The sequence below is a fragment of the Zalophus californianus genome, chromosome 7 (genome assembly GCF_009762305.2).
Source record: "Zalophus californianus isolate mZalCal1 chromosome 7, mZalCal1.pri.v2, whole genome shotgun sequence".
In the NCBI taxonomy this organism is placed as follows: Eukaryota; Metazoa; Chordata; class Mammalia; order Carnivora; family Otariidae; genus Zalophus; species Zalophus californianus.
In genome coordinates this window covers 119,246,969-119,273,743 of record NC_045601.1, presented here as the reverse complement: position 1 = coordinate 119,273,743, position 26,775 = coordinate 119,246,969, and the positions used below count along the sequence as shown (strand labels likewise).

Here is a 26,775-nt window from a genome sequence, read left to right as displayed (position 1 = left end):
CAGAGATAGAAACACAAGTCAGAGAATGACCCACTAGGTCGTGACATGTTCACTTTTTCCACTTGAGATGGGTACTGCCTGTTTTTAAAAAAAAAAAACTTTTCGTAAACTTTAAGTAATCTCTACCCCCATCGTGGGGCTCCAGCTCACAACCCCAAGCTCCAGAGTCGCACCTTCCCCTGACAGAGCCAGCCAGACACCACTACTTCATTCATATTTTACCTCTTAGTTTGGCTCTTACGTTAGGTGCTCTTCTCAGGTCCTGAGTGCACAGAGCCGCTATAGGCAGACTGAGCATAGTCTGGGCGGGCTGGGCAAAGGGAAAATAAAAATATGCTCCATTGGCCTTGCTCAATGTAAAGGAGGCCTGTGAAATTTAGGTTATTGCCCTCCTGTGGCCAATTCTGGAAACAGCAGTCGAGAAACTTGTGTTCTAAGTAATCTCCATGCCCAACATGGGGCTCCAACTCATGACCCCAAGATCGAGTCTCACATATGCTACTGAGCCTGCCAGATGCCCCAAAATGAGCTGTTTGTAGTCTTTTGTTTACCCAACCCAACATGGGGCTCAAAACTCTGACCTAGAGATCAAGTCACATGCTTTACTGACTGGGCCAGCCAGACGCCCCTGAAGACCATTCTTCTTAACCCATGCCCCCATAGCCCCCCACCTTCCTCCCCAAAATGCACTATCCTTCTAATTTCTAGCAGAAATTCCTATTTGAAGTTAATCCTATCCATGTTCTGATCTCCAAAACCTGTCTCCAAGACCTTACACAACTAACACCTGTCCTTAAGAATCCAACATCATGGGGCGCCTGGGTGGCTGTCGTTAAGCATCTGCCTTCCGCTCAGATCATGATCCCGGGGTCCTGGGATCGAGCCCCGCATCAGGCTCTCCACTCTGTGGGAAGGAAGCCTGCTTCTCCCTTTCCCACTCCCCCTGCTTGTGTTCCCTCTCTTGCTGTCTCTCTGTCAAATAAATAAAATCTTTAAAAAAAAACAACAAAACGGGAGCCTGGGTGGCTCAGTTGGTTAAGCGACTGCCTTCGGCTCAGGTCATGATCCTGGAGTCCCGGGATCGAGTCCCACATCGGGCTCCCTGCTTGGCAGGGAGTCTGCTTCTCCCTCTGACCCTCCCCCCTCTCATGTGCTCTCTCTCTCTCTCAAATAAATAAAATCTTTAAAAAAAAAAAAAGGATCCAACATCATCAGGCAGTAGGCTTAGTGATGTCTGCTCCGCAGAGCCACTTTCTGGGGGGAAGAGCAGCCTACGCTGTTCTGCTTTTCTTCTTTGTCCACTGAAACTGCTCTTAAAAGGAGCCACCAGTTTTTCCTTCCCCCAGAAACTGCTCTTCGGAGTTTTCCCTCCTTCCACCCACCCTCACTTAAAATTCCTTTCCTAGGCAACTCCACGGGGATGGTAGGTTCAACTAGAGGTGGAACGAATGTCCACCCACACCATCAGCAGCTCCAGCATTCTGTGAAAAGCTGTTTCCCTAGGTCCCAAGGATTGCTCAAAGAATGTTGACCCATGAGATTTACCCTGTACCTGTGGTCTTTTATGTTCACAGTATTCCTTCACCAGTGTTTCACTTAACACCCACACTGACCTCACAGCAAAACAAATGTTAGCTACTCAAAGGGACTGAGTAACGGATTCCACAGAGGGTCGTACTAACGTACTTAAGGCAGCAGACAATGGTTGTTTTTTTTTTTTTTTAAACAAAGAGCCCAAACACACTAGGGGTTAAATAAGCTGCTTCTCTTTCCACTGTTTATTATTAATGTACAAAATATACAAAACCAAAAGAAAAAAAATACTCATCCCTCAAATCCATCGTGGCTCTAACCCAAGACCCTGCACAAAAGCCAACCAATCCACTGTTTTCATAGAAAACAAACTGATGCCGAGACCTGGGAAGGAGAGGGCTGGGGAAGGGCACGTCAGCTTGCGGCACCCACCCAGGAAGGCACCTGGTGGGACTCGGAGGTGGCTGACAGGGCAAGGGAGCCAGAGGCCTCGCACCGACAAGGCTCCAGGTGGGGGCAGAGCGGTGCCAGCTCCTGAAGGCAGTGCGTGTAGTGTGACTGTCAGGCCCAGAATGCGGCCAAGTTGATGGAAAGCTGGTCTCACTGAAGTGTTTTACAGTTTCCAGAATGAGCTGCAGGCAAGGGTGGGCCGACACCACTAGCCTCACCCGTGCCAGCTGCAACTTCCACTGGATGCAGACGTGAATTGACCATCACTGAACCTAGCAGACCCATGACGCAGACCTGGGTGTTCACAGAAGGTTGCGAAGTCTTACTTGAGAAGAGACTCAATGGAAAGCCTGTGCCAGGGCAGAAGTGGGGATGATGTATTCCAGAACTCAAATCCAGCCTGATTGAGCCCTCTCAGTGCAGTGGGATATCTAATACCCCTTTTACCATCTCCCCACCCCATGAGAAGAATGAACTTGGCTGGGATGATTTCATAAGTGCAGCTGATCCCGTGTCAGTTCTGTGTGCATGTGGAGGACCCACAATAGGAGAGTAGAGGTGTTCTCCAGGATAACCAGCTTTAGGTTCTCAGGCATAAAGGGTAATACTGGAAAGGGGTTTGGGGTTATAGGGCACATCTCCTCAAAAAAATGAAGCCAACTGGGTCTTCTCTTCAGCAGTCCAGGGTACAGAATGTAGCCAGTCTCTCTCCTCCTCAGACTGGAGGAAAGTATGTACATCAATGCGCACCAGTGATCAGAAAACCCCCAGCAACCCAAGCAGGTGGGAACTGAGGGGGCCGGCTCCTCCTCAGCTGGGGACAGGGGAACGTGGGCCTCACAGAAGCCATAACAGGGTGGAAGGAGCAAGGCTGCAGTCCACAGGGGTGTGTGTGGGTGGGGCAGAGGCGGCGGTCCCTAGGGCAGGGGGGGCCCATTAACACCCGGGTGGTAGAAGGCACAGTTGTTCTCATAGCGGCAGTTGCCCTTCATCATGAAATGTCGGCAAACAGGGCGGTTTGACATGTCTGTGGGAATGATGGTGGAGTCGTTAGAACACGGCTAAGAGGTTGATGCCACCCTCGCACCCCATCCCCACCCCGTCCATAGCATCCTGAAAACTATCTTTCAGGGAGACATGGAATCTTACGGATTTGAGGAAAGGGCCAAGGGCAGCAACTGCCAGGCATACTGAACAAAGGGTGATTTCATGTCTGGCCTAGCACACCCAGGGTAGTGATGCTCCCCCAAAACTTGCAGGGGACACCAAAAGCCATGTAGTACCGAGCAGGAACCATTCTCACCTCCTCCATGGCTGTGGCCTCCATCGTGCCCTCGGTGGCCCCCTCCTCCGTGGCCAGGGCCATCATGGCCACGGTGCTCATGAGGTGGTGGCCCTCGATGGTCATGGCCTCGGTGACCAGGGACATCATGAGGCCGGTGGCCATGGGGCCCCCCATGTCCAGGACCTTCATGGGGGCGATGTCCACCACTTCCACCCATGCTCCCACCAGGGCCTTCATGGGGGCGATGTCCACCTCCAGCACCCATTCCTCCACCAGGACCTTCATGGGGGCGATGTCCACTGCCTCCACCCATGCCACTGCCAGGGCCTTCATGGGGGCGATGGCCACTGCCACTGCCCATGCCACCACCAGGGCCTTCATGGGGACGATGTCCCCCACCTCCACCCATGCTACCGCCTGGGCCGTCGTGGGGGCGGTGCCCACCACCCATGCCACTGCCAGGGCCTTCGTGGGGGCGGTGTCCGCTGCTGCTGCTCATGCCCCCACCAGGGCCTTCATGTGGACGATGCCCACCACCTCCAACCATGCCCCCACCAGGGCCCCCTCGTCCATTTGGGGGTCCTCCTCCAGAGCGACCTCCTCTGGCCCCCCGGAAGGGAGGAGGAGGAGGTGGTTCATTTCCTCCTCGGCCACCACGGCCTCTATGGTATGGTCCAGGACCTGGTCCTGGACCCCCCCGCATTGGGCCACCCCGCATGGGGTCACCTGGACCATCCCAGAAGGGATCACCCCCTCGTGGAGGGGGTGGGGGACCCAAGAGACGTGGACCCACTGGCCCACCAGGGCCTCCATGAGGACCTGTGAGGGAAAAAAAGAGACAACATCAGCTACCTGTTACACTCAGGGACGGCGTCTCCCAGCCTAAACCACCTCCCACCTTTGGGTCAATCCTACACTATTACCAGGCCAAAATTAAAGCAGGTAAACCCATTCCAACCTCTCACCACTTACCTGGCATAGGTCCCCCAGGCCCAGGGGGGAAGTGTTGCATGGCCTTGGGGCCCCCAGGGCCTCCTGGTGGGAAACCATTGGCTATTGGACCAGGGCCTAAGAGTCCATGTGGCACTATTTAAAAAAAAAAAAAAAAAAAAAAAAGTAGAGCAGGAGGATTCTAGAAGAGGCATGACTTCCTACTTAGATGTGCCTCTCTGGCCCTCTCAGACCAACTTGGCAGAGTAATGCTCTGTCCAGTCTTGCCTTCCCACCCAGCAGCAATACCCCTGGCTTCCCACTCACCCCCAACTCCACAGTAGGCTTCCTCCCCCAGGCCCCAGGGCTGGCCCTGGTGATTACCGAGCATCTGCTTGATCTTGTCTGAATAGTCTGGTTGCTTTAGCAGTTCCTCTGAGGGATGACTATTTGGGCTACCCTGTGAGGCAAGATGATTAAAGAGCAAGGTCAATAAAATGCAAAAGAGCCAGATGAGAAGGTAAGTGAGAAGATGAGTACTGGGGTAAAAAGAGAGGCAGATTCCAGAGAAAGTGAAGAGGAAGGCATGCTCATACCATGATGGAGGTGAGGATCTCTTGGACATTGATGCCTCCTCCTCCAGGACCCTGGGGGCTCTTCCCAGCACCCATGCTTCCCATGAGATTGGCCAGGACAGGAGGCAACTTGGAGCCACCTGGCCCATCAGGTGAGCCACCAGCTCCTCCGGGCTCCAGGGTCTCAATATATGGGGTCTCATCCATGGAACACTCCTGCAAGAACAGAAGAACAATCAGGACTAACTTGAAAGAATGAAGAGACATTCCATTAGAAATGGAAATGAAATGTTGAAAAACTCATTAAAATCGATCACAATCTCCATCACCACATAGCATGTGCTCACCTCATCTAGGGGGATGAGCTTCGGGGGGACAGGTTCATAGGGCTCAGGATCAGGTTCATGAGGACTATCAGGAATGCCACAGGTGATGGGGAGGAAAAAAAAAAGAATGACAGTCAAATTATTTATTCAAGCCCTCACATTCCCTCCTAGCCTCCACCTGTGTCTGAATTACCCAGGGCATGTTCCCTTCAGGGGTCCAAGCACTTAACACAAACATGGTTCATGCCGCCCAGGGTGTGAACCATGTTTTGCTCACCTTTCCTTGTTTAGGAAGAGCTCCTGGAGGATTCCTTTCTCCCGCTCAGCCTGGATATATCGCTCCTGGCTGTTGCTTCCAGGGGTGACAAGGGGTGAGGGCAGAACCAGGGGCCGTGGGCACACCCAGGGCACCTTCTCCTCCATGTTGTCATGGCTCAGACGCCGGGCCGTCTCAAATGCATGTCGGTCTGACAGTATCTCTCGCTTAGCTGCCTCGCCAAAGTCCTTGATCTTATTCACATTTACTATTGGCAAGGAGAAAAAAGAGAAAAAATAAACACAACCCAGTCCTTTTTAAACTCTCTATACCCACTTTCTACACAAGAATCTTGACCGCTAACCTCGTTCAGTTTCATCCAGTTCAAAATAGAAATATTCTCTCAGTTTGCCCTCCTCCGGCCACGTCACAGTCTTCCTCTTCCTGCCTTTCCGGGTCAGCTGGCTAGGCTCTCCAGGACTCTCCACTGGCTTTGCATCCAGCGCTCCTGGCTCCAAAGAGGCTGTAAGCAGGAGAGGTTTCAGACCCAGATCCTTCATTTTTTTTTTAAAAGATTTATTTACTTATTTATTTAAGAGAGCAAGAATGAGAGAGAGAGAGAGAGAGAGAGAGTACATGAGATGGGGGAGGGTCAGAGGGAGAAGCAGACTCCCCGCTGAGCAGGGAGCCCGATGCGGGACTCGATCCAGGGACTCCAGGATCATGACCTGAGCCGGAGGCAGTCGCTTAACCAACTGAGCCACCCAGGCGCCCAGGTCCTTCCTTTTAGAAAACACCCAAACCTAAACCAATTTCTAGACTTACCTGTATCCATGAGCTCTGGGACTTCAACAGGGGGAACTGGGGTGCCTGGGCGGTCTGTGTCCATAGCCTCACAAAGAGGTGCTGGTTCTGGGGAAGAAGGTTTGGCTGTGCTTGGTTCTGTGCTCGCTTTGCCTTCAAATGGGCTTGGCTATTGAGAAAGAAAAAGAAGTTAATGAGCAGACATGAAAGCCAAGGTTAAGGTAAGGCAATTGGTCCAGGGTCCTAGACAGGATTCCCCATGAGTTCCTCTAAAGGAAGACTCTGCCCCCCACACTGCCGCCCCGCGCCCGCCCCACCCCAGTCCACATCTTGTTGTCCTCCCCAAACACTCGTAGCTGCTGGACCCTTCCTTCTACTTTAGTTTTGACACCCGGTCAAGTGACACCTACAGCCCAGGGCTCATACCTTGGCAGCTGTAGGTGACAGCACCTTCTTCTTCTTCTTAATTTTGATGCCTGGAACAGGGGCTGAATTGAGCGCATCCAGAAAGCCCAGGCCCTCCATCGCTACAAAAGGAAAAAGCATAAAAGGGAATCATCAGACCTCTTTCACAATCCTATTCCTATAGACAAAATCTGGGCAGTAAGTGGGCCAATGGAGACCCTGCCCCAACTGAGGACACAGTAAGTTCAAGGTGACCAGGAAGCATATGCTGGATTCATACAAGAAATTCTTGTTGTTCTTTTGTTTTTAAGTAATCTCTACAACCAATGTGGGTCTTGAACTCCTGACCTGGATAAAAAGAGTTGCATGCTCCTCCAACTGAGCCAGCCAGGTGCCCTTTCTTTTAAAGGCAGGCAACTTGAGGCTCTGAGTATGAATCAGAGCTCAGGTAACTGAAGAAGCCAGCCCCCATGGACAGGACCGAATATCCCAAAGCTGGATATCCCAAAGCTGGGAGTACCCCTAAATCAGTCACTGAATAGCACACCTCCATCCCTCATCTCTAAAATTACTTTTAAGTAATCCTATGAAAGGGGAGCTCCAGAGGTGCAAAAGTTAATTAAGACACCAAGAATCCGTCCCCTACCACCCCCCAACATTCACTCCCATGAAGAGTTTGCTCCCAAAGTGTATTCCTCCACTTTAGACTCACGCTGTGGTGGGATGATCTTCACTTTGATCTCTTTGGTGGCATTCGGTGTGGTGTTCAGTGGCTTGTATTTCTTCTCTGCAGGGGGTGCAGCATCTCCTGGAGCAACTGTGGTGCTGTCAGAAGAGGAACTGTCAACATCTCTGACTCACCCCTTCTTTCTCCCTCATGTCCACAGACCTAACCCATGCAGAAACCCAGGAGGTGGTCCATACCTCTGACGCTTGAGGGGGATGGGTTTAAGATTGTACTTGTCAGAAACTACCACTGCACTGGCATTCTTCTTCACAGGCACCAAAGATGGGGTCTCCAGCTCTAGCCCTGTGGGAAGAAACATGCTGTTAGGGTTGAACTCACTCCCACTCTCTTAACTCTTCCTCCCTGGTCCAAATCTTCATCCAGCCCAAGCTTCACCCACCAATCCTCCCTCTTCCACATGTGTGCCCTATCATAAATCAGCTATTCTACTACAAGGTCCTAGGTGTACATCTGCCCACAGACCCTCCCAAGACCAGTAAACAGCCCTACCAGTGGAACGGAATTTGGCGTGACTGGGTGCCGTTGTTCGGAGAGACTTAGGTTTCTCTTTCTTCTTCTCTGGGGCCTCCTCAGCCCGGGTCTCAGTCTTCACCTCAGTCAAGGGTCGCTCAGGAGGGGTGGTTCGACTCTTCCCCTCTTCTTTACGTTTTTTCTTATCTTTCTCTGTTATGAAAAAACAAAGTAGAAAAGGATTTTACTTAAAGAGAAAGACTGTCAGAGGTGAAGCAGGCTAAAGACACTTGAAGGCCATGTCCCAGTGGGAAAGAAATAAATACGAGGGATAAAAGACTAAGGAGCTTACCAGCAGGCTGGGTACTGCTCTGGGAGCGGATGACAGCCATCCAGTCACTGACAAGGACTGAAGCCAATTTCCGGAGCTCTGCAGGTAAGAATATAAGGGAAATGCCTAAGTAGCTAAAAACACTATTCTTCCAGTAACAGAAAATAGAGATGTTTAAAGATACACTGTGAACATCTATGTAACAGAAAATGTAACCAAGAGTTTTAAGAACATGACACAGGCTCAAAAACCAAACTCTTCAAAATGGAACAATGAATCACATAGCAGTCTTCTATTCCAATCCAACTGGGGGCAGGGGGGAGGACATTAATTATATACATAGTACATTATTAAAAAACTACATCAGTGTTAATAAATTAAAATTAAATTAAAAGAAACTGACAGTTTTTTACATGTATTTCATGCGGCTGTTATAACTTGAAGATTTTTATTCCTCCTTCATAGACAGACAGCAGCATAAAGATCAGAGTCAGAAAGCTAGAAAGCTGCAGAATGAAGCCAGTGCCAAACTAAAATCAGGAAAAAGGCAGGCAGGGTTCAAGTATCTGAAAAGCTAAGAACAGTATCACTCTATGTTGTCCTAAAGGCAAACAAAGTTTCAAGGAGGCAGATTTAGATCCATTTTTTTTTTTTTTTAGATCCAGTTTACAAAAGATTTTCTAAGCCACCTTTCTTCCTAGATTGCTACTAGTGATAATGGCTTAAAAAAAAAAAAATTAAGTGTAGCAAAGGTGAAGAGCTTAAAGCAGACCACTTTAGGGATGGGGAAGGCTTTGTTTATTTGGATAAAAAAGATGGGTAGAGAATTTAAAGATAAAGGACAAAATGTTTTTCCAAATATATAGAAAGGAACAAAAACCTTTACAGCTCTTGCCTTTTGTACTTGGCAAATAACATCTCTTATCTATGGCATCCATTCTCTTGCCAACATTTCCACTTATAGACTCATTTAATAATGAGATTGTTGAAAACATTAAACCACAACTAGCAATTTCTATACTTAAGGCAACATGAACTCCAGTGCATCCCCAATACAGGGATATCCTAAAATCTTTTTGGACCAATTGGTACTATGGTCTATTGAAACTTTAAGGTCTATAAGGAATGTACAAATTTCAGTATTCAAAGAAGTACTGAACAATTAAATCTATATTCAAAGGTGGCAGCACAACTGAGCTAACTGGAAAACAAGGGACACTATACCCAACAATAAAGAAACAAGAAAGAAGCAATGATTTAATAGGAAATTCTATAGTATGTGTTACATTACAAATTATTATTCAAGATGCTGTGTAACGTCACAAATACAGAAGTGCTCAGTATCTAAAAGGACCTAAAACCGAGAATGAATACAACTAAAAGAACAGAAAGCTAGAAAATATTTTTTCACTTAAACACTATGAATTAAACACTTTATCTTGGTAAATATTCCCAGTGTTTTCTCCTACAGCTAAAGGAACTTCAGAAAGGCTTACCCAGGCCTACATGCTCCTTCCACACCAAACTGCCAAAGCCTCTTTCCAAAAGGACCTAACACGCCATTCCCTTTAGACAAAAGAGTAAGCCTGTATTCTGATCAGGGGATTAGCTCCGCTAGAATACTGCTCACTTGTGGCCCACTAGTGTCTTCAGTAGTGGTTTGTGCCCTGGGTATAAACCCTTTTCTTCACTAAAGAAAAGGCTGTGACTTTCTGAAGCCAGGCCCTGTCTTTAAGCCAGAACTGTATGGCCCCTGCCAAGGGCTCCGATACGCTTTGTCTTAAGAAAAAGAAAGACTCTATTGCTACCAAAGCTATGATCTACTCCAGCAGTCAGGAATCTTTCTGCCCATGTCCTAAACGAAGGTGTTTATTGGTAAAACTCTATGTCTATTGTTAGGAAAACACACACTGAAGGTCCCAGAATGTGCTATATTTATTTAGAAAAACAAAAGGAAATGATGATGACACTCTCTTGGATGACACTATTTTCTCCAAAGAATTTTAAGTGTATACCTTTTACACCAACAGATAGTAAGAATCAGCTTCTTGTTAAAATATGGGGTCTTGTCTCACATTCAGTAGCAGAGAAATGGACAAATCCCACTCGGAATTGAGAACAGGAAAGGGTGACGGGTTAGAGAGGCTCCATTTTTAAAAGAGGAAAGTAAAGTGAGGTAAGGAGGAGTGACGGGCAGTTCAAGGCAGATAATGAGGAGGCAGTCGTGAGGAAGGATGGCCCCTACCTTCATCCTCACTGGACTTGCTCAGCTGCTTCACCAGTTTGGCTGTGTTGTTCTACGAGAGATGGGGAGAAAGGTTAAGTACAAGGAGGAAAATGAGTCCTCTCGGAGCTAAGAACTGCACAAATTCCTGCACCATTTCTTTTTTGTGAGACTAAGTCGTCTCTATACCCAAGCGTGTGGCTCAAACCCACAATCCCGAGATCAACAGTCGCACACTCCACCAACTGAGCCAGCTGGGTGCCCCGCCCATAACTTCTTAATGGTCCCTAACTGCGGCCACCACTACTGTAGTACTTTACCATTTACAAAACCTTTGTAGGCACAATCTTAACCTTAAAACAACCAATGTAGATAGGTACAATCATTCCCAACGACAGACAAGAAAACTGAGGCTCAAATACCCGAACTGCCCTAACCACACACCTATTAATGTACATAAACCAAGTCTTCTGATTCTAAATTCCTATCTTTCTACCACTCTCCTGCACAGGCTCAAGAATGCAACCACATCACAGTCCGTGTGTTTTATCTATTAGGCTAAAGCAAAAAGGAAGCACTAGTGTTGTAGAGACTTAAGGTACCTGCTTGAGATGGTCCACAGTGAGCGGGAGGTGCTGCAGGGTCAATAGAATTTGCTGCAAGAGGGGAATGTTGTTGGTTGTCTTTGAATAGGTCAGCCAATTGTTAAGCAGCTTGTAGCCACCAACATCAATAAACCTGCAGGCAGGTAAGAGAATCTGTAATGCCTTTCCTGGGTTTTGGAGTGCCATATCCCATAATCCTAGTCCCCCAACAATGACCTAGGAACCCCATGCCTCCCCTCACCCACCTTCTAAGTACATCTTCCCAGCCCAGCCACTCAGATCCCCACTTACTTGACCAATATTTCTGGTGACTGGGTCTGCAGGAGAATGTTCAAGTAAGTGCATCGACTCACCATCTTTCGTGCCTCCTTCATCAGGCTGTAGGAGAGAAATTAAGGTTAGAAATGGAGCAAGAGGCTCTTCTTTCAGCAGAAGCATCTCTGATCTGTGGGAGTGCCTAAAAATCCCTGATGACTTGGGACTTTGCCACAGAGTGGGAAGGTCACACAAGCCTCTCGGGGGATGGGATGGATCCAGAGTGAAATGGAATCTTATGAGAGGATGGAAGACAACTGAGGAGTCACTAAAGTCTCTGATCTGGGGAGGTGAGCATCACTGCTTCTCTAACCCACAGGCCACACTTGATTCTGCTTCCCAGTGAAGTATCCTAGCACTAACAGCCATCCATTCATAGTCTGTTCAGGACTGGCTTAGTCTTTTTGCCTTCCCCTGGGAAACTGGAGGATCCCTGAAGGAAGACGGCAGTTTGGTTATATGGAATGTGATCCAAAACAGAACCAAGAATTCTGTCACCTGGCTCCCCTGCTCCCTTCCTTCCAAAGCATGACTTCCTCGAGACTGTGGATATCCAAACCCCGATTCCATTACGGCGAGGAACCAAGGGATCACCTTTTCCTATCTAAAATTATTGGATACCAATCTTAGTCCACTCTTTCCCCTCCAAAAACACTCATTCTTGTCAGTCTTACTTAAAGTCATATTACAACATACAGTATCCTCTGCTCAGTGAATCCAAAGATAAGCAGACTCACCTGAAGATCTTGGAAATCCCATCCACACTCTTGACTTCCCCATCTCGGTTAAGGAAGCTATCCAGGCCCTTGAGAAGCTCTTTGGGATCTATGGGACCCGAACCCATGATCGAGGTTTCTAAGACAAGGACAAAATAAACCCACAGGTTAAATGGGTGGCAAGCACAGTCCCACTATACCCTCTAATAAATTCCATTTCTACAGTTGACAAAATTTTGTGACTAATTATTCGATCTATATTCAACTACACTCACCATTTCCTAGGTAAGAAAAAATCAACCATCACTACCACAGACGAAAAAAAGCCCTGGCAACTTAAGCATGGTGTTAATACAGGACTGAATGGGAAGACAATTAGACTGGAGGACTGGGCAGCACACCTTTCTCTCTCCCTCCCAGTTACATCCTTTCTAGATAGCTGAACTTCACTAAATTGTATTAGAGCTGAGTCAAGTTCCCATAACAGAACACTGAACATTCCAAGGTATTTCTGCTTATTGTTAAGGTCCTATTTCTTCTTAGCTGCTGATAAATAAGCTTGGGGGAAAAAAAAAGCCTATAGCTTGATAAGAACTGGGACAATCTTGGACACTTGGGCTAAACGTCTTCTAAGATTAGTCAGTTCCTTTTTATCTTAGTCTGTTAAGAGTAACAGTCACCTCAAGCAGAATATGCTGTTTGCACCAGGAGACAATCAGCTGAAGCGGTAAGTGATAAAAACTTGAAAACATAATCTTTCCCTCAAGAGAGCTGTGGGTAGCTCCCAGAAATGGAAACAAATGGATATAAAGAAAATCAAGCAGGTACTCCTAAGCCATGAACAGAATCGTCACTCATTAACCAAATACTGTACAAATTTTATTGTTTTAAAGTTAAGAGGAAGACTGGTTTGTGATTTCAAAAGCAAAGATGCGAATTTGATTACTACTCCTCTCCAAAATCACACTACCATCCAAGATCCCCAAAAGAAAGGCCTGAAATTAGAAACCACGGAGCCAAAAAGAATGGAATAAAACTGGAAGCTGGAAAAATGCCATTAAATTTTAAGTAGCTACTTTAGACCAGGTTAGAAAAGGAGCTCATTAAAAGCTAACCTCCTGTTATGGGATAAAGTGTGAAGCAATTTCTAGGCCAAAACCCAAGGCAATTTACAATCAATGTGGCTCTGACTAGGATTTTTATGCCTCTAAACACAGGCCTCTGAGAACCGAAAAAGCAAGCTACCTCAGTAATATTTGCGTTTGGAATGTAAGATTAATGCTGGGTAGAAAGGAGGCAAGAAAAAAACAATTTCTTGCCTTCTGCTTATAGTACAGATAACAGACATGATCCCAGTAGAAGGGTGGGGAAATCAGTGTTTTACAAGCTGTGTTTTGTGCAGGAAAGAGAACAAGTTTCTTATAAAACAACAAAAATTTGTTCTATTTGTTCTCAGACAAATAAAAAGAAAAACAAGCATAACAATCTCAACCTTCTAGTCCTCCCAACAAAAAAGGCCAATAAATTTCTAAATAGATAGACCCTAACCACCTAGGGAAGCAGCAGCAGCAGCAGGGAAGAGGCTGGTTCTTGAGATCTGTGGGCTGAATACAGAGATGAGGTAAAAAATGCTGAGGTGGGCAACTCTGGGTTAAGTGTGCTATTGCGGCTGCTATGGAACCTCCACAAGGACAGGGAGAACCTGAGGTCAGAGGAGAAATACTGAAGTAGAATACTGGATAAGATTAGAAGCCCATGGGCCAAATCCACTGAAGTGTGGTGATTCTTAGCGACAGACACGGAGAGAAAGGCATTCTTCCCATGTAGTAAGACACCATAAAGGGATATAATATAGACACTATACCAAGAGATACACACAGAGACACAACAAAGGGATAAAACAGATTTCCCATCTATCAGAGACTGGAAAAGCAGTAAGTGACTCTAAATAATACATATCATCGGCAACCACAATATACACAATGTGACAAAAAGACTTCAATTAAATTAACATCACTTCAAACCAGCACCACCGCCCCCACCAGGCCAAATACTGCTGACCTGATTCAAACCCAGAGTAGATATACATCACCTTGGAGAACTACCTTTTGCACATCCAAGTACGAGCTGAGCCAAAAGGACCTCTACCCCTACTTCCTTCAGAAACTCAAAAGAAGTGTCACCTGAGCTCAAATGTTCCTCTTCACGTAAGAGGGTGGGAAAGAAGAGAGAATAACCATCCCCAGAAAGAGACCAATGAGTACAAAGCTAAATTCTGTCCAGTGCCGTCTGCTGGGAATGGGACCCAGGGACAACTTTTTCATTCCCATTCACAAGCAAGAATAGTCAGGGGAAGCTAGAAGACAAAGCAGAAATGTTAAATATTCGTTTCCCACTAATATTTTTCCTATTATTTATATTTTGGAAATACAATTAATAGAACTAAGTTTCGTCTCACAAGTACCAATCGTGACAAAATGTAAATGGTTTTTTTCATGGCTTTCCTAAAGGCAAATTAGTTCTGACTCATTTAAAATTAAGGACTCCAAGTGTCTTACAACCAAATTTCCTTACTTCGCAGCCAGTACATTTTGAAAGAAGCTACAAGGCACTCGAGTGGAAAGGAATGAAGAGCCTAAATTCCTGGCACAGGCCTACAGTGGAAAAGGCAGAGTTGACCAGGAAGGAGGGGCAGTAACCCAGTGTCAACATTACCTAGTGCTATCTGGAGCCTGGAACGAATGCTTAAGGAAGCTTTCTGGAAGCAAAAATAATCTAGGGCATGGTATGTTTGCTTTTAATTTCCTTGAAGACAGAACATACAGAAGGGGCGGGAGGGAGGGGAACCACCCCAGCCTTATCTCCAGCTCGTCCTAAGCTGTGCGTTCCTTCTCATGGAGGATTTTGTAGAGATGAGCACTACTGACACACACAAGGCACTGGGGAGTTTTCTACATTTCTTACCAGAGAGAAACTTAAAAAGTTCTTAAGTGACACCAACTCCTGCCTCCGAAATGAATTTTACTTGAGGGTTATTAAATTAACAGGGTGAAAAACATCTAGCTTGGTCATCCATACCCATCACCAAGAAAAAAGAACTTAATTGGTTCAGGACAAAATCCCTATGCAAATCAGAGCCCTTTTAAAAACAATCATTAACACTCTTGTAACAAAGGAGGAAGGAGTCTGAATTTACCTTAACTTACAAGCCTTAGCACTTCGGGAAATGAAAATGCTTTGTACCTGACCCCTGACATTCCACTTCCTTTTCTTGGGTGTTTGAGGTTATGTCCTAATATGACTCAGTGGACTGAATTAGGTCTCTCAGGTGATGCACGAGGTCTTACCTCTCCTAAGGAGTAAGCCCCTACCCCTCAAACTCATTTTGAAAACCTGATACAGTGATCTCCCCAAAACCTTATCTGCCTCTCAGTGAGAATGTACAATCACCAGCCCCCCCCCCCCCAAGCCCCAGCGAAAGATCCCAGAATTTAACTGGCCACAAACTATAAGGATCAGGTTCTCCGAGGTTCTCTGGATGGATGTGGTTTCCCTAGACGACCTTGTTTCCCCATCTCCCATGTTAAGGAAGATCTTATTAGTCCCCTGTTCACTAGAGATCAGGAACCCCAATGGGTGGAACAGTCAGCTCCCAAGGAAGGTATGCTGTAGAGGCACATGGCAAACTGCTTAAAAGATAAAAAACTTGCGGTCAGTAGACATGTAGAAGAGTCCCTCCCACCCAATCCAGAAGTACTAATTTGAGAATCCGTACCCAGCAGAAAATTAGCCCTGAAGTCTCACCAAGTCACCAAAGGACAGCTGTACAAAATGGCTTTCCAATTCTGCCTAGAACCTCCACACTTCAAATTAGGACTTTAAAAAATGAAAAGTATATGGAGAGTCTGACAAAGATTTGACTTTGAAAAAGTTGGAGGAAGATAGAGAAGGGACAGGACACCCAATACCACCCTCAGATTGGGCATGGCTTGAACATGCACCCACTGCCAAAGCACTGCACGAGTTAAAAAATGAAGAAGACATTATTATTCTCCCATTAATGTTTTTAAAAGAATTTCTTTCTAAAGGGAAGGAAAAAGAAATTCAAAAAAGGTGGTTCTTTGGAAAAAAGAAATGAAGGTTGTGAAATGTAATACCAGAAAGGTTTTGCTTACCAGACACCGTAGCTCGCATCCCCCTGCCTTGAGTTTACAACTGCCGCCTCCTTTCCTATTCACTTCTCATCCTAGTACCAATGTAGAGGAGCTACGCAACTGGAGAACGTGACACAGCACTGAACACAAAGAGTTTATCCCCAAACCCAGAGGTGGGAATAAGGGTGATTTAAAAAGAAGTCCTGAAGTACCCACCCTCCCCCAGTCTCATTATACAAAGCGACCGAATGCAGGCCCAAGGACTAGTTCCTGAGCAGCAATGGCACAATTCAGTGTCATTAGGCCCCATTTGTCTATTCAAGTCACTTTCCCAAGTCCTCCTTTCCCCACTATCCCCCCCCCGCACAGATACACACACACACACACACACACACACACACACACACACACCCCAGAAGGCTCCCAGTCTTAAAGTATAGTTGGTTTGACTGGTTTTCCACCCCTAGCAACTGAAGCGGGGAAAACTTCCAAGCAGTTGTGATGAGTGAAGGAAGGTGAAATTAAAAGCAACAGGCTCTGATTGTTAAATATAAAAACTAGAGCTGCCCAGGAGATGGACAACTTCAAGACCTAATTCCTATAAGCTTTTTCCCTTTAAGATTATAAAAGATAGTCTAAAGAAAAGGTCTTTTCCTGTCTAGCAGCAGCGTGCACAGGAGGCCAGAAAGCATCTGCTCAGGGGTGGAGTTTCAAGAGGGTGGAGAGGAAGAAAGCTGATTACATCACCTCTCCATGCTGCTCCTCCCCCTTGACCAAGTTTCTAGGGCGGCCCTAAGCTCGGGATGGCAAAAGGGGGAGAAAAAAACAACAAAGAAGCAGGACGACGCCATTTTGTAATGGAGAAGAGGAAAACTTAAAAAAAGCTATCCCGGCACTGCCGGCAGCTAGTTACATCAAAAAAACACCCCTTTTCAGTAAAATACCCCAAACCAACACCCATCCTGAATGGTCTTTGACCTAATTTGAGTAAGAGAGTTGTGAAAATAAAACCAATTAAAATATTTAAAAGAACAACTTTCTGCGGGGAAGAATTGAATTTGCAATTGAGGTTCAACCTGCTACCATCGACCACCCCCATCCTCCCTATAAAGGGAAAGGGGGGAGGATTTGGACCCCTCTCAACAAATAGGGTTGAGGTGGGAGGACAGGAGAAAAATGGGCCAAGACACAACCTGCAACGCCGCTTGGAAGACAAAAGGACAAGGAAAAGTCGCCATATTGAAGCAGGGAAGAAAAAAATTCCTTTTAACGACACAAATCTTTTAGAAAGCTAGCATTCAATTGCACTAAATGGCTTTTAAAATTATACTCCTGAATTCCACATTTCCCAACCTTTCCACCCCCTATCAGACTGTATTACCACCCACCAATACGTATCAAGTTAAAATGTTAATCATTTTTGCTCTTAAATAACCTATGCAACCTGCAACAATTACAAAACATTCTTTACCTCCCCATTATCTTGTATGTACTGGCACTAAGATTATATTTTGTACTGAATAGTGTCTTGCAATCTTTATTCCTAGATTGCCACCTATTTTAACCACACAAATATACCCCAAGCAAATTACATTAAAACTGAGAGGATTTAACAATCATTTAAAAAGTCATAGCCAGTTATTCTCTGCCCATCTCCTTACCCTGCAATCTTTATGTACAGATTGCTTATTAATCTGGCAAATTGAAAGGCGCCCTGCTTGTCTCACACACAAAGAAGTGGGACTTCTGGGCCACAAGATCCACCATCTTTTGTATGTGAGCTCATTAACCCTTTTGAAGACTGCTAACAAGAGGAAGTTAACCATTCCTCCTTATAAAAAGCAAACACTTATGGCTTTGGCAGTCTGGAAATTGGCTGGATTACGAAGGGTTAACCATCAAAATCCTCACTTGCTGGCCCTCCCTCCACCCTTTCCTTTCCTGCAGCAGGGCAGGAAGGTAGGTGGTAGGGGAGAGAGAACAAGACTGTTTAAGACCAAAGGCCCTTTTTTAATGGAGATTAAGTGACCGGCTTGGTCCTTCTCCAGTTCTATTTTGTTCTATTGGCTCATTTCTTCCTCTCATTATTTTTGGTTTCACAACGGGAAACGTTGATTTCTTGTTGCAAGGCTGGTTTTGGAAAATTCGACACTTACTATCCAATTTTTTTGCGACGTCAGCACCTCGGGCTCAGGGGGGGAGGGGGTTAAAATTTTGGAGAAAAAAAATAAAACAACCAACCAGGACCCAAAACTCAATTATTTGGGGGGCCTCATTGGATCAAAAAGTCTTTTAAAAAAATGAAGGCCAACTCAGTATTCATTTTCCCCCCACCCAACTCCATTTAGGGAGGGGGGGTCGTAGAAAAAAAGTTCTGAGTGGATTCAAAAAAGTAAACGCTGGATGAGTGAATTTGGGTGGGTTTGGGATGGGTGGGTGGTTGATTATTTTTGAAGTTATGTGGTGACGGTCCTTCGGCCACAGATTTCAAGTCCCATGCAGCGTGGGCTGGTGGGGTGGGCAAGATAGGTGGGAAGGGGCAGAAGACACAAGTGGTTGGGCTGGTGGCTGCTGTTTTCCCTTTCCCCCCTCTCAGGATCCTTTCAAGGGCTTAGATGGTGCTGCGGCTTGTTTCTTTTTTTTCCTCGTGGCCGGCCTGTCTTTCTCCGAGAAAATTCAAACCTGGGATAAAAGGAACACAAGGGAGAAAGATGTAATCAAGACGGGTTGCTTTAAACACCCTAAGTACCATATTTGTTGTCTCCGAACACCTCCATGTCCCATCCCGAACACAGCCGCCTTCTATAAGCCATGGTCCTTAACAGAACCCACGCCTAACCCCTGCCCCAGTCCAACGATTTTAACAAAACTTTACCCTCCAACCGACAAAACACCCAAACTTACCTCTAAACGAACCCCAGAATGGCGGCTGCCTGCTCGGGCGGAGTCTTTTATACCCAGACGCCGCCCAACGCGCCCAAACATGCTAGTGAAACGCCCTTGTCGCGAGACATTGTGCGCGAGGCGTGAATTCATTGGCCAACCCGAAAGACAACTCGCTAGATGATTGGCTATCCTTCCTTCACCTTCGCTCAGCCCCTTCCCCCCAGTACCTTCTTCCGCCTCCTTCCTGGCCCCCCCCACAAGCGCGTGACCGAAGAGCCTAGCACCTCCCTTTCCTCTGCTTCCACCACTTCCGTCCTCGAGAACACTTCTCACCCTGGTTGGTAGAACCGGGCCGGCGCATGCGCATTGAGAAGATGTCGGTAGAAAGCCCCTTCAAAATTGCTTAAAATGCAAGCTCTAAGTATGAGATCTAGAAGTCGTAGTGACTGGCTTGAGAAAAACTCAATTTTGAGGCCGAATTCGATTGTGACGCAGTTGAAATTGGCCTCTCCCCACAGGCCCCCCCCCTTTACGCTTCCGTACTGACGCAAGTGCGCGGCCGCCTCCCGCACTGCGGGCTCGCCCTTGGCCCACCCTAGCCAGTTTCTTGGAGCATGCGCAACTGCCTTTCCGGCCTTTCCTGCCTTGGGCGTACGTCAAGATGGCGGCCTCCGTATTGCGTTCATTGCTGAGGCGCATTCCTAGCTTTTCGCTCTTCAGAGGTGCCTACGGAGTTCAGGTAACTCCTTGGAGCACGTTTTGTACAACCGCCACTTAGTTATACTTTCTCTAGGTCATCAATCCATTGCTGGGAATCCAGCAGCGGAGACTTTCCCAAGTGCTTATTATGCCTTGGCTGTCTAGGCAACACTGCTTCCACCACCCTTTCCCTTCCCCTCATCCTCCTCAATACTGCGCGGATTTTTAATCCCCGGCCAAGGGAAAAGAGTTAGATATCCTTTTCCAAGCTACCCACTCGGCTAAAGAATTAGGTGAAGGATTGGGCCTCTTGGTCGTACACAACCAGCTCTTAAGTATGCATGTAATGTCTAAATCTGTGATGCCCTGGAGTGTCCTTGAGTTGAGGGACACTAACTTCTACCTGCTGAGCTATCTCCCGGTAAAGCCAGGATATGTTCTCACGACCTGGGGACCAGTTTCTTAGCTCTCTTTCTGTCACTAAATTAGTTTTGTTTTTTTAATCAGAGCATACATGAGACCTTAACTTAGTCCTTTAGATTGAGATTTCTCTCCAGCCTCATGTACTCACCACACTGGAGGTTCTTGGTAGGGCAGGGTAGGTTCTTGGGGGGGCACGGTGAGCTAGGAAAGCTTTCACAGCCGCCACTCCCTAACAGTGGTGACAGGGGTCACTACAGAGTTAATAACAGCCCTGGTAGCTTTAAAGCTAGCGTTAGGACTCAAGTTTGTTCTGACCTGTGGAATGTTGACCTTCAACTTTTCTAAGGCTGGGCAGTTCAATGATTCAGGGTTGGATTGGGTTGGAGACTCACCTGTCATGCATCCTCTCCCCACCAGACATCTTCCTTCCAAGAAGCTAGACACCCTCCCTATTCCTTTCTTCTCCCTTTTCTTAGTACATCTTCAAAAGCACGAACACATCATGTGTGTTTTCTCAAATAAGACTGCTTCCCAGTCACCTGGGGCGCCTGGGTGGCTCAGACGGTTAAGCGTCTGCCTTTGGCTTGGGTCATGGTCCCAGGGCCCTGAGATCGAGCCCCGCATCGCTTCTCCCTTTCCCTCTGCCTGCTGCTTCCCTTGCTTGTGCACTCTGTCAAAATTAAATAAAATCTTTAAAAAAAAAAAAGAAAGAAAAAAGACTGCTTCCCAGTCACCTATCCTAGTTACCCTCTCACATTAGCTTTTCCTTCAGGATCCACTCAGAGACAGGAAGAGTGGTTGTTGATCTAAGTTTTACCCTAACCCTAAGAAAAATGCTACTTTCTATATGTATTCCTGCTATATTCCATTAATACAATGGGTATGTTCTTGTCTCTAACATATGGGCAGTGAAACTATCACGTCCTTTCCTTGAACTCCTTTTCTCATTTTTTGCCTTTATAGGTTCCCCTCCAGACTCTTTGCACCAAAGGACCCCCTGAGGAAGATTCTTTGTCCCCAGTTCCCATAACCCCTTATAAGAATGAACCCTGGAAATATCTGGACTCAGAAGGTACCTCTGAATGGGAAAGGGGAGGATCATGTGGAATCTGAAATAAATGGACAGAGACACTTCTACTATCCCCACCAGGAATAACTTATGTGGTCTTTCAGAATACCAGAACCGCTATGGCTCTCGCCCCGTCTGGGCTGACTACCGTAGAAACCACAAAGGTGGAATACCCCCACAGCGGACTCGAAAGACATGTATTGTGAGTTTCTGAAGGTGGTACATGGATGGGATGTGGAGTGGGGGTGGACGCCATAGTGACAATGGCAGTAGCACTTTTTCTCACAGGACTTTGACCATCCTTCACCTACTAGTTTTTTCTTTCCACAGCGTAAAGATAAAGTTGCTGGGAATCCCTGCCCCATCTGCCGGGATCACAAGCTGCATGTTGACTTTAGGGTAAGGACAGTCTTTTCTCCAGGATAAGGATTTGGAGCCTCTTTGTAGTGCTAAAGAGATTACCATGGGTGTCCCACTCTTCTTCATAAATTAGTTTAACACCCCTGCAGTCCGTTTTGCATTGACTTTCTAGTAATATAAAAACACTCCTCTTTCCAGCTTTTTGTCCTTTACTGTGGCTCGTACTAAAAATCTTCATTTTTTTTACCTATGAAATTTACAGTCTAAATTGCGTGGCCAGAAAAATGTGTATTTCTAATGGGAGAGCTATATCCAAAGGTTCATTTATATCCATTTGCAATTATTAGCAAGTAGATTGGGTTAGTTTTTTCCTGAGGTTTGTTTTTTTTGAGAGAGTGAGGGAGAGAGAGCACGAGCGGGAGAGGAGCAGAGGGAGAGGGAGAAGCAGACCCCCCGACAAGCATGGAGCCCAATGTGGGGCTTGATCCCAGGACCCCAGGATCATGACCCGAACCGGAGGCAGATGCTAACAGATTGAGCCACCAGGCACCCCTGAGGTTTTGTTGTTGTCGTTGTTTTTGTTTTTTTTTAATTTTTGTCATGTTGATGTTTGGTGGCATGCCAAGATTTAAGGCTGGAGGGCAGATACATGAAGCCAGATACAGAGCTTATTTTTCAAAAAAGCGTTTATTGCAAGGATGGGCAGGACTTGCTCCTTAAAGAGTTCAAAAAGCATGTAAAAATAATAATGGGAAAAATGCTCTTCTGAGCTTGCAGTAAAGGTATTGGAGCAGAAGCTGAATGATTGGTCATGAGGGGAGTTGGAAGGAATTCGTATATCAGTCAGCAGATTGGGGTGTCTGACTGCTCTCAGGTGCCTTCTGACACCACTGTACAAGGGTCCCATAGATAGATAACGTCTCCATTTCAACTGTGTATGATTGGTTATAAAAATAGAACAGGGGCATCTGGGTGGCTCAGTCCGTTGAATGTCCGACTCTTGGTTTCGTCTTAGGTCATGATCTCAGGGTTGTGAGCGTGAGCCCCTCATCAGGCTCCATGCTCAGCGGGGAGTCTGCCTGAGATTTTCTCCCTCTCCCTCTGCCCCTCCCCCTTACTCACTCACACATACACTCTCTCAAATAAATAAATCTTTAAGAAAAAAAATAGAACATAACCAGTTGTATACAGTTTAGAATCAATTACATGACTGAGGAAGAAAGATTATAAATTGAATAGTGCATATGATTCTGCTTGCTCTTTTACTCCACAAGTGCATCTCCTTTTTTCCATGGGTACCATCTCCTGTGATTAACCTGCTGGCTGATAGTCATTCTACATAATTAGACCTCTAAAATTGACATTAGTGATGTATATGTTACATGTAGTATACTATCATATACGTTCATATTTATATATGCACATTATAAATACATATTATATTTTCTTATGTGATTTCAGGGATTGCCAACTGACTCTTCCCAGTTTTTTGCACGAAGGGCTGATTTTAGAACCTAATCCCTGTAGAAGAGGGTTCTATGTGAGTCTCAGTGACAGAATGTAGGGTGTGCATGTGAAATGGTTGCAAGGCCAAGAAAGAGGAAATGTTTGCTGGAGTTTTCAAGAATGTATTCAGCAAATTGATGGGGCTAAAACTGGGACTTGAAGGAGGGTAGCACCTGAAGAGACACAGAGGAGTTAAGGGCGTCCATGCACACATGTAGGGATTGTGCACTTTTAGGATCTCAAGGTCTTGCTGCTCTCCCTGCCCTCTCTTATATTTCCCCACCACTTTCCTCCACAGAACGTGAAGCTCTTGGAACAGTTTGTCTGCGCCCACACAGGTATCATCTTTCATGCTCCATATACAGGTTAGTCTATCGTCCTTGTCACCACCAGAATAGCTTTTCCTTGGAGCACTCCTCATTTATTCAGTCATACAACAGTTATCTGGTGGCCGTTACGTAAGGCATAAAAAGTGTGAATGAACTTTTTTTGGAAATCTTGCCTTAATGGATATATTCACATATGGACAAAAGATACAAGTAAGTACCAATGTAAGTAAGTTACCTAAATGTAGCTGTTAGAAGTGGTGGTAATTATTTCCTTTCTGTAGGGTCTTGTTTGCTCTTGCAAAAGGCTTTCTAGCAAATTGACTGTCCTGTAAATTCTTTTTGCCATCGACAGTCCAATTAGATCTTCCATATTTGGAGTTATAATCCTAACAATTCAAGATTACATCTATTCCTTAATGAAGGCCACAGGCCAAATCTGGCACACCGCCATGTCCATTTATTTTCATATTGTCTGTAACGGCTTCCAGGCTACAATGGCAGAGTTGAGTAGCTGAGAGACTGTAGGACTTGCAGATCCTAAAATTTATGTGGCCCTACACAGAAAAATTTTGCCAACCCATGCTCTAAAGCAGGATAAATTTGCAAAGAATAATCTGAATCCACTATTTTGGGGATGGCAGCATGATCAGTGGAGTTTGGTTTGTCAGGGAGTTTTGGAGACCTTTATAGCCGGGATGCCTGGGTGGCTCAGGCGGTTAAGTGTCTGTCTTCGGCTCAGATCACGATCCCAGGGTCCTGGGATTGAGCCCCATGTCAGGCTCCTTGCTCAGTGGGGAGAGATCTCCCTCTCTCTCTGCAGCTCTCCCTGCTTGTGCGCGCGCTATCTCTGATAAATAAAATCTTTAAAAAAAAAAAAATGCTTTGGGCGCCTGGGTGGCTCAGTTGGTTGGGCGACTGCCTTTGGCTTGGGTCATGATCCTGGAGTCCCAGGATCGAGTCCCGCATTGGGCAACCTGCTCAGCAGGGAGTCTGCTTCTCCCTCTGACCCTCCCCCCTCTCATGTGCTCTCTCTCTCACTCTGTCTTAAATAAAAATGAAATCTTTTTAAAAAAAAAAGCTTTATAGTAAAGCTATAAAAAGCTAAAGGAACTATTTTCCTACTCTCTCAGATCACCTTCTCCAGATCGGGAGCCCTTTCTTCCTTTACTGAATCTTTCTCGATGGATTGTTCAACCCAAACCTTTAATTAACCACACTTGCCCTTTGAATTGTTTTCTGCTTTCTGTCTTGGAGGTTTTACCATTAAATAGCTTTTCTGTAATGGCTAGACCCTCCTAAAGTCTTTTTTTTTTTAATTTTATTTATTTGACAGAGACACAGCGAGAGGGGGAACACAAGCAAGGGGAGCGGGAGAGGGGGAAGCAGGCTCCCCAGGGAGCAGGGAGCCCAATGTGGGACTCGATCCCAGGACCTCGAGATCATGACCCGAGCCAAAGGCAGACGCTTAACAACTGAGCCACCCAGGCGCCCCTAGACCCTCCTAAGGTCTTAATCTCAGCTCTCAGAGAGGGGGGATTCTTCCCATTGGGTAGATGGGGAAACTTAGGCCAATCAAAGGGTCAGAGAACTAGGATTATTAGGTAGAGCAAGTTTTCCAAACCCAGCTCTTTATAACCATATAGAAGCAGTTGTATACTCTGTTTACTGTGCTTTCTAGAATGAGCACCGAGTATTGCTTCTTGGCCTTTTGGCTAAGATCAAGTGTAGAATGAGCACTGAGTTTTCTTTTTCTCCCTACAGGCGTCTGTATGAAGCAACATAAGAAGTTGACCCAGGCCATCCAGAAAGCCAGAGATCATGGTGAGCATGAGAAGGGGCCCAGTGCATTTTTCTTAGCCATAATGAAGGTGATTTAGGGCTGGAGGGCGGATATAAATACTCCTACGTGTCTTAGGAGGTGGCATCCAAATCTCCTTTCAGTACTCCACTGTCCCTTTTTCTCTTTCCTGAGTCTCTTACCTTGTCATTGCCCTGTTTCCGTAATCCTCTGTCCTTTTTCTTCCCTTTTATAACTATCAGTCCCAATGCCAGAGACAGATCATGGGAGATCTTTGTATAAATTTCTGGCCCTGGGCTCCATGACACCTTTGCAGAAATTAAAAAAGGTATGCCTCTGCTAGGGCAGATGCAGCTTTGTAGCCCTGGGGCAGGGCTGCGCAGCTTGGCAGACTAAAAAGCCCCAGCAGTATGTCAGTCCACATTGCCCCCTTGGCCAGTTGCCTTTGTGCAGTGTAGAACATGCATAAATATACTCAGTGGTTCTGACTGGTTCCTGCCTCCCTTTATATGTCATTTTACATACTGTCTTAACCCAAACTACCCTTCCTTGCTTCCCTCCCTCACTTTCTCTCTTTTTTTAATTCCCTAGGTCTCCTCAGTTACCACATTCCTCAGGTTGAACCTCGGGACCTTGACTTCAGTACCTCTCATGGAGCTGTGAGTGCTACTCCACCAGCCCCCACCCTGGTTGCAGGTGACCCCTGGTATCCATGGTATGGCTGGAAACAGCCACCAGAGAGAGAGCTGTCCCGCCTTCGACGACTCTATCAGGGACATCTCCGAGAAGAGAGTGGTCCCCCACCTGAGTCAATGCCTGAGGTGCTGCCCACAACCCCAGCTGAAGCCTCCTCCACTGAGCAGAAGCCCCCGAGTGCTCTGTAGGAGCTGTAGACTGGGAAGGAATTAACAGATAGTGCCTAGTGGGGCGCCTGGGTGGCTCAGTCGTCAAGCGTCTGCCTTCGGCTCAGGTTATGATCCCAGGGTCCTGGGACCGAGCCCTGCATCGAGCCCTGCATCGACCCCTGCATTGGGCTCCCTGCTCGGCAGGAGGCCTGCTTCTCCCTCTCCCACTCCCCTTGCTTGTGTTCCTGCTCTCACTCTCTCTCTCTCTGTCAATAAATAAATAAAATCTTAAAAAAAAAAAGATAGTGCCTAGGAATTACATGATGGGATTTCACTCTGAAGAGTTGTGTCTGTATGTGGCCAATGGCAGGCCCAGGGCCAGAGAGAAGTAATGATTGCTGAAGGGAATAAATGCTTCTGAGGCTTAGGGGAGGGCAGGACAGATGTGTATGGGAAACCCCAAACCCTGTATGTTGTGAATAGTAGACAGGCTATAAACATTCTGTACTTGCTTCAGGTTTCTGCTAACTTGGCTTTTCCACAATAAAGCTGTATCTCCTGTTTCTGGGCTGAGTTTCCAAGATTAATGCCATTTGTGTTGGGGGTGGGGGAGTTGGGGAATGGGTGCTGCTGTGGGGAGAGGAGTGGTCATGATTGAGCCAGACTGGCCAGTGATTCTCGGGACCAGAAGCCACCAGATATGAGCAGTTGGGCCATTATGTCAGGATCACCTTTCTGGCCTCCTGTGCCCAA

General features: G+C 46.4%; 2 protein-coding genes across 5 annotated transcripts; one reads left to right on the top strand and one right to left on the bottom strand.

Moving 5' to 3' along the window:
* Positions 1-1,750: 1,750 nt before the first annotated feature.
* PPP1R10 (protein phosphatase 1 regulatory subunit 10) lies at positions 1,751-19,533 on the bottom strand. 3 transcript variants are annotated; one of them, XM_027601857.2, is made up of 20 exons: positions 19,327-19,533; positions 18,264-18,789; positions 11,975-12,092; positions 11,214-11,300; positions 10,920-11,055; positions 10,339-10,390; positions 8,115-8,192; positions 7,802-7,975; positions 7,489-7,594; positions 7,277-7,389; positions 6,586-6,686; positions 6,181-6,328; positions 5,720-5,878; positions 5,377-5,623; positions 5,121-5,184; positions 4,795-4,989; positions 4,583-4,658; positions 4,241-4,354; positions 3,287-4,087; positions 1,751-3,010 (listed from the first exon to the last, which is right to left on the bottom strand). In XM_027601857.2, the coding sequence occupies exons 3-20, from the start codon at positions 12,079-12,081 to the stop codon at positions 2,901-2,903; spliced, it is 2,868 nt and encodes a 955-aa protein (XP_027457658.1). In that variant the 5' UTR covers positions 12,082-12,092; positions 18,264-18,789; positions 19,327-19,533; the 3' UTR covers positions 1,751-2,900. The 3 variants fall into 3 exon arrangements, with proteins under 3 accessions (XP_027457658.1, XP_027457657.1, XP_027457656.1); XM_027601856.2 differs by lacking the exon at positions 19,327-19,533 and adding an exon at positions 19,012-19,130; XM_027601855.2 differs by lacking the exons at positions 18,264-18,789; positions 19,327-19,533 and adding an exon at positions 16,129-16,403.
* Positions 19,534-19,576: 43 nt separating this feature from the next.
* Positions 19,577-26,587, top strand: MRPS18B (mitochondrial ribosomal protein S18B). 2 transcript variants are annotated; one of them, XM_027601859.1, is made up of 7 exons: positions 19,577-19,732; positions 21,079-21,187; positions 21,289-21,386; positions 21,515-21,583; positions 23,349-23,388; positions 25,141-25,200; positions 25,769-26,587. In XM_027601859.1, exons 1-7 carry the CDS (start codon positions 19,655-19,657, stop codon positions 26,059-26,061), a joined length of 747 nt encoding a protein of 248 aa, XP_027457660.1. In that variant the 5' UTR covers positions 19,577-19,654; the 3' UTR covers positions 26,062-26,587. The 2 variants fall into 2 exon arrangements, with proteins under 2 accessions (XP_027457660.1, XP_027457659.1); XM_027601858.1 differs by having other exon boundaries at positions 23,349-23,415.
* Positions 26,588-26,775: the final 188 nt, after the last annotated feature.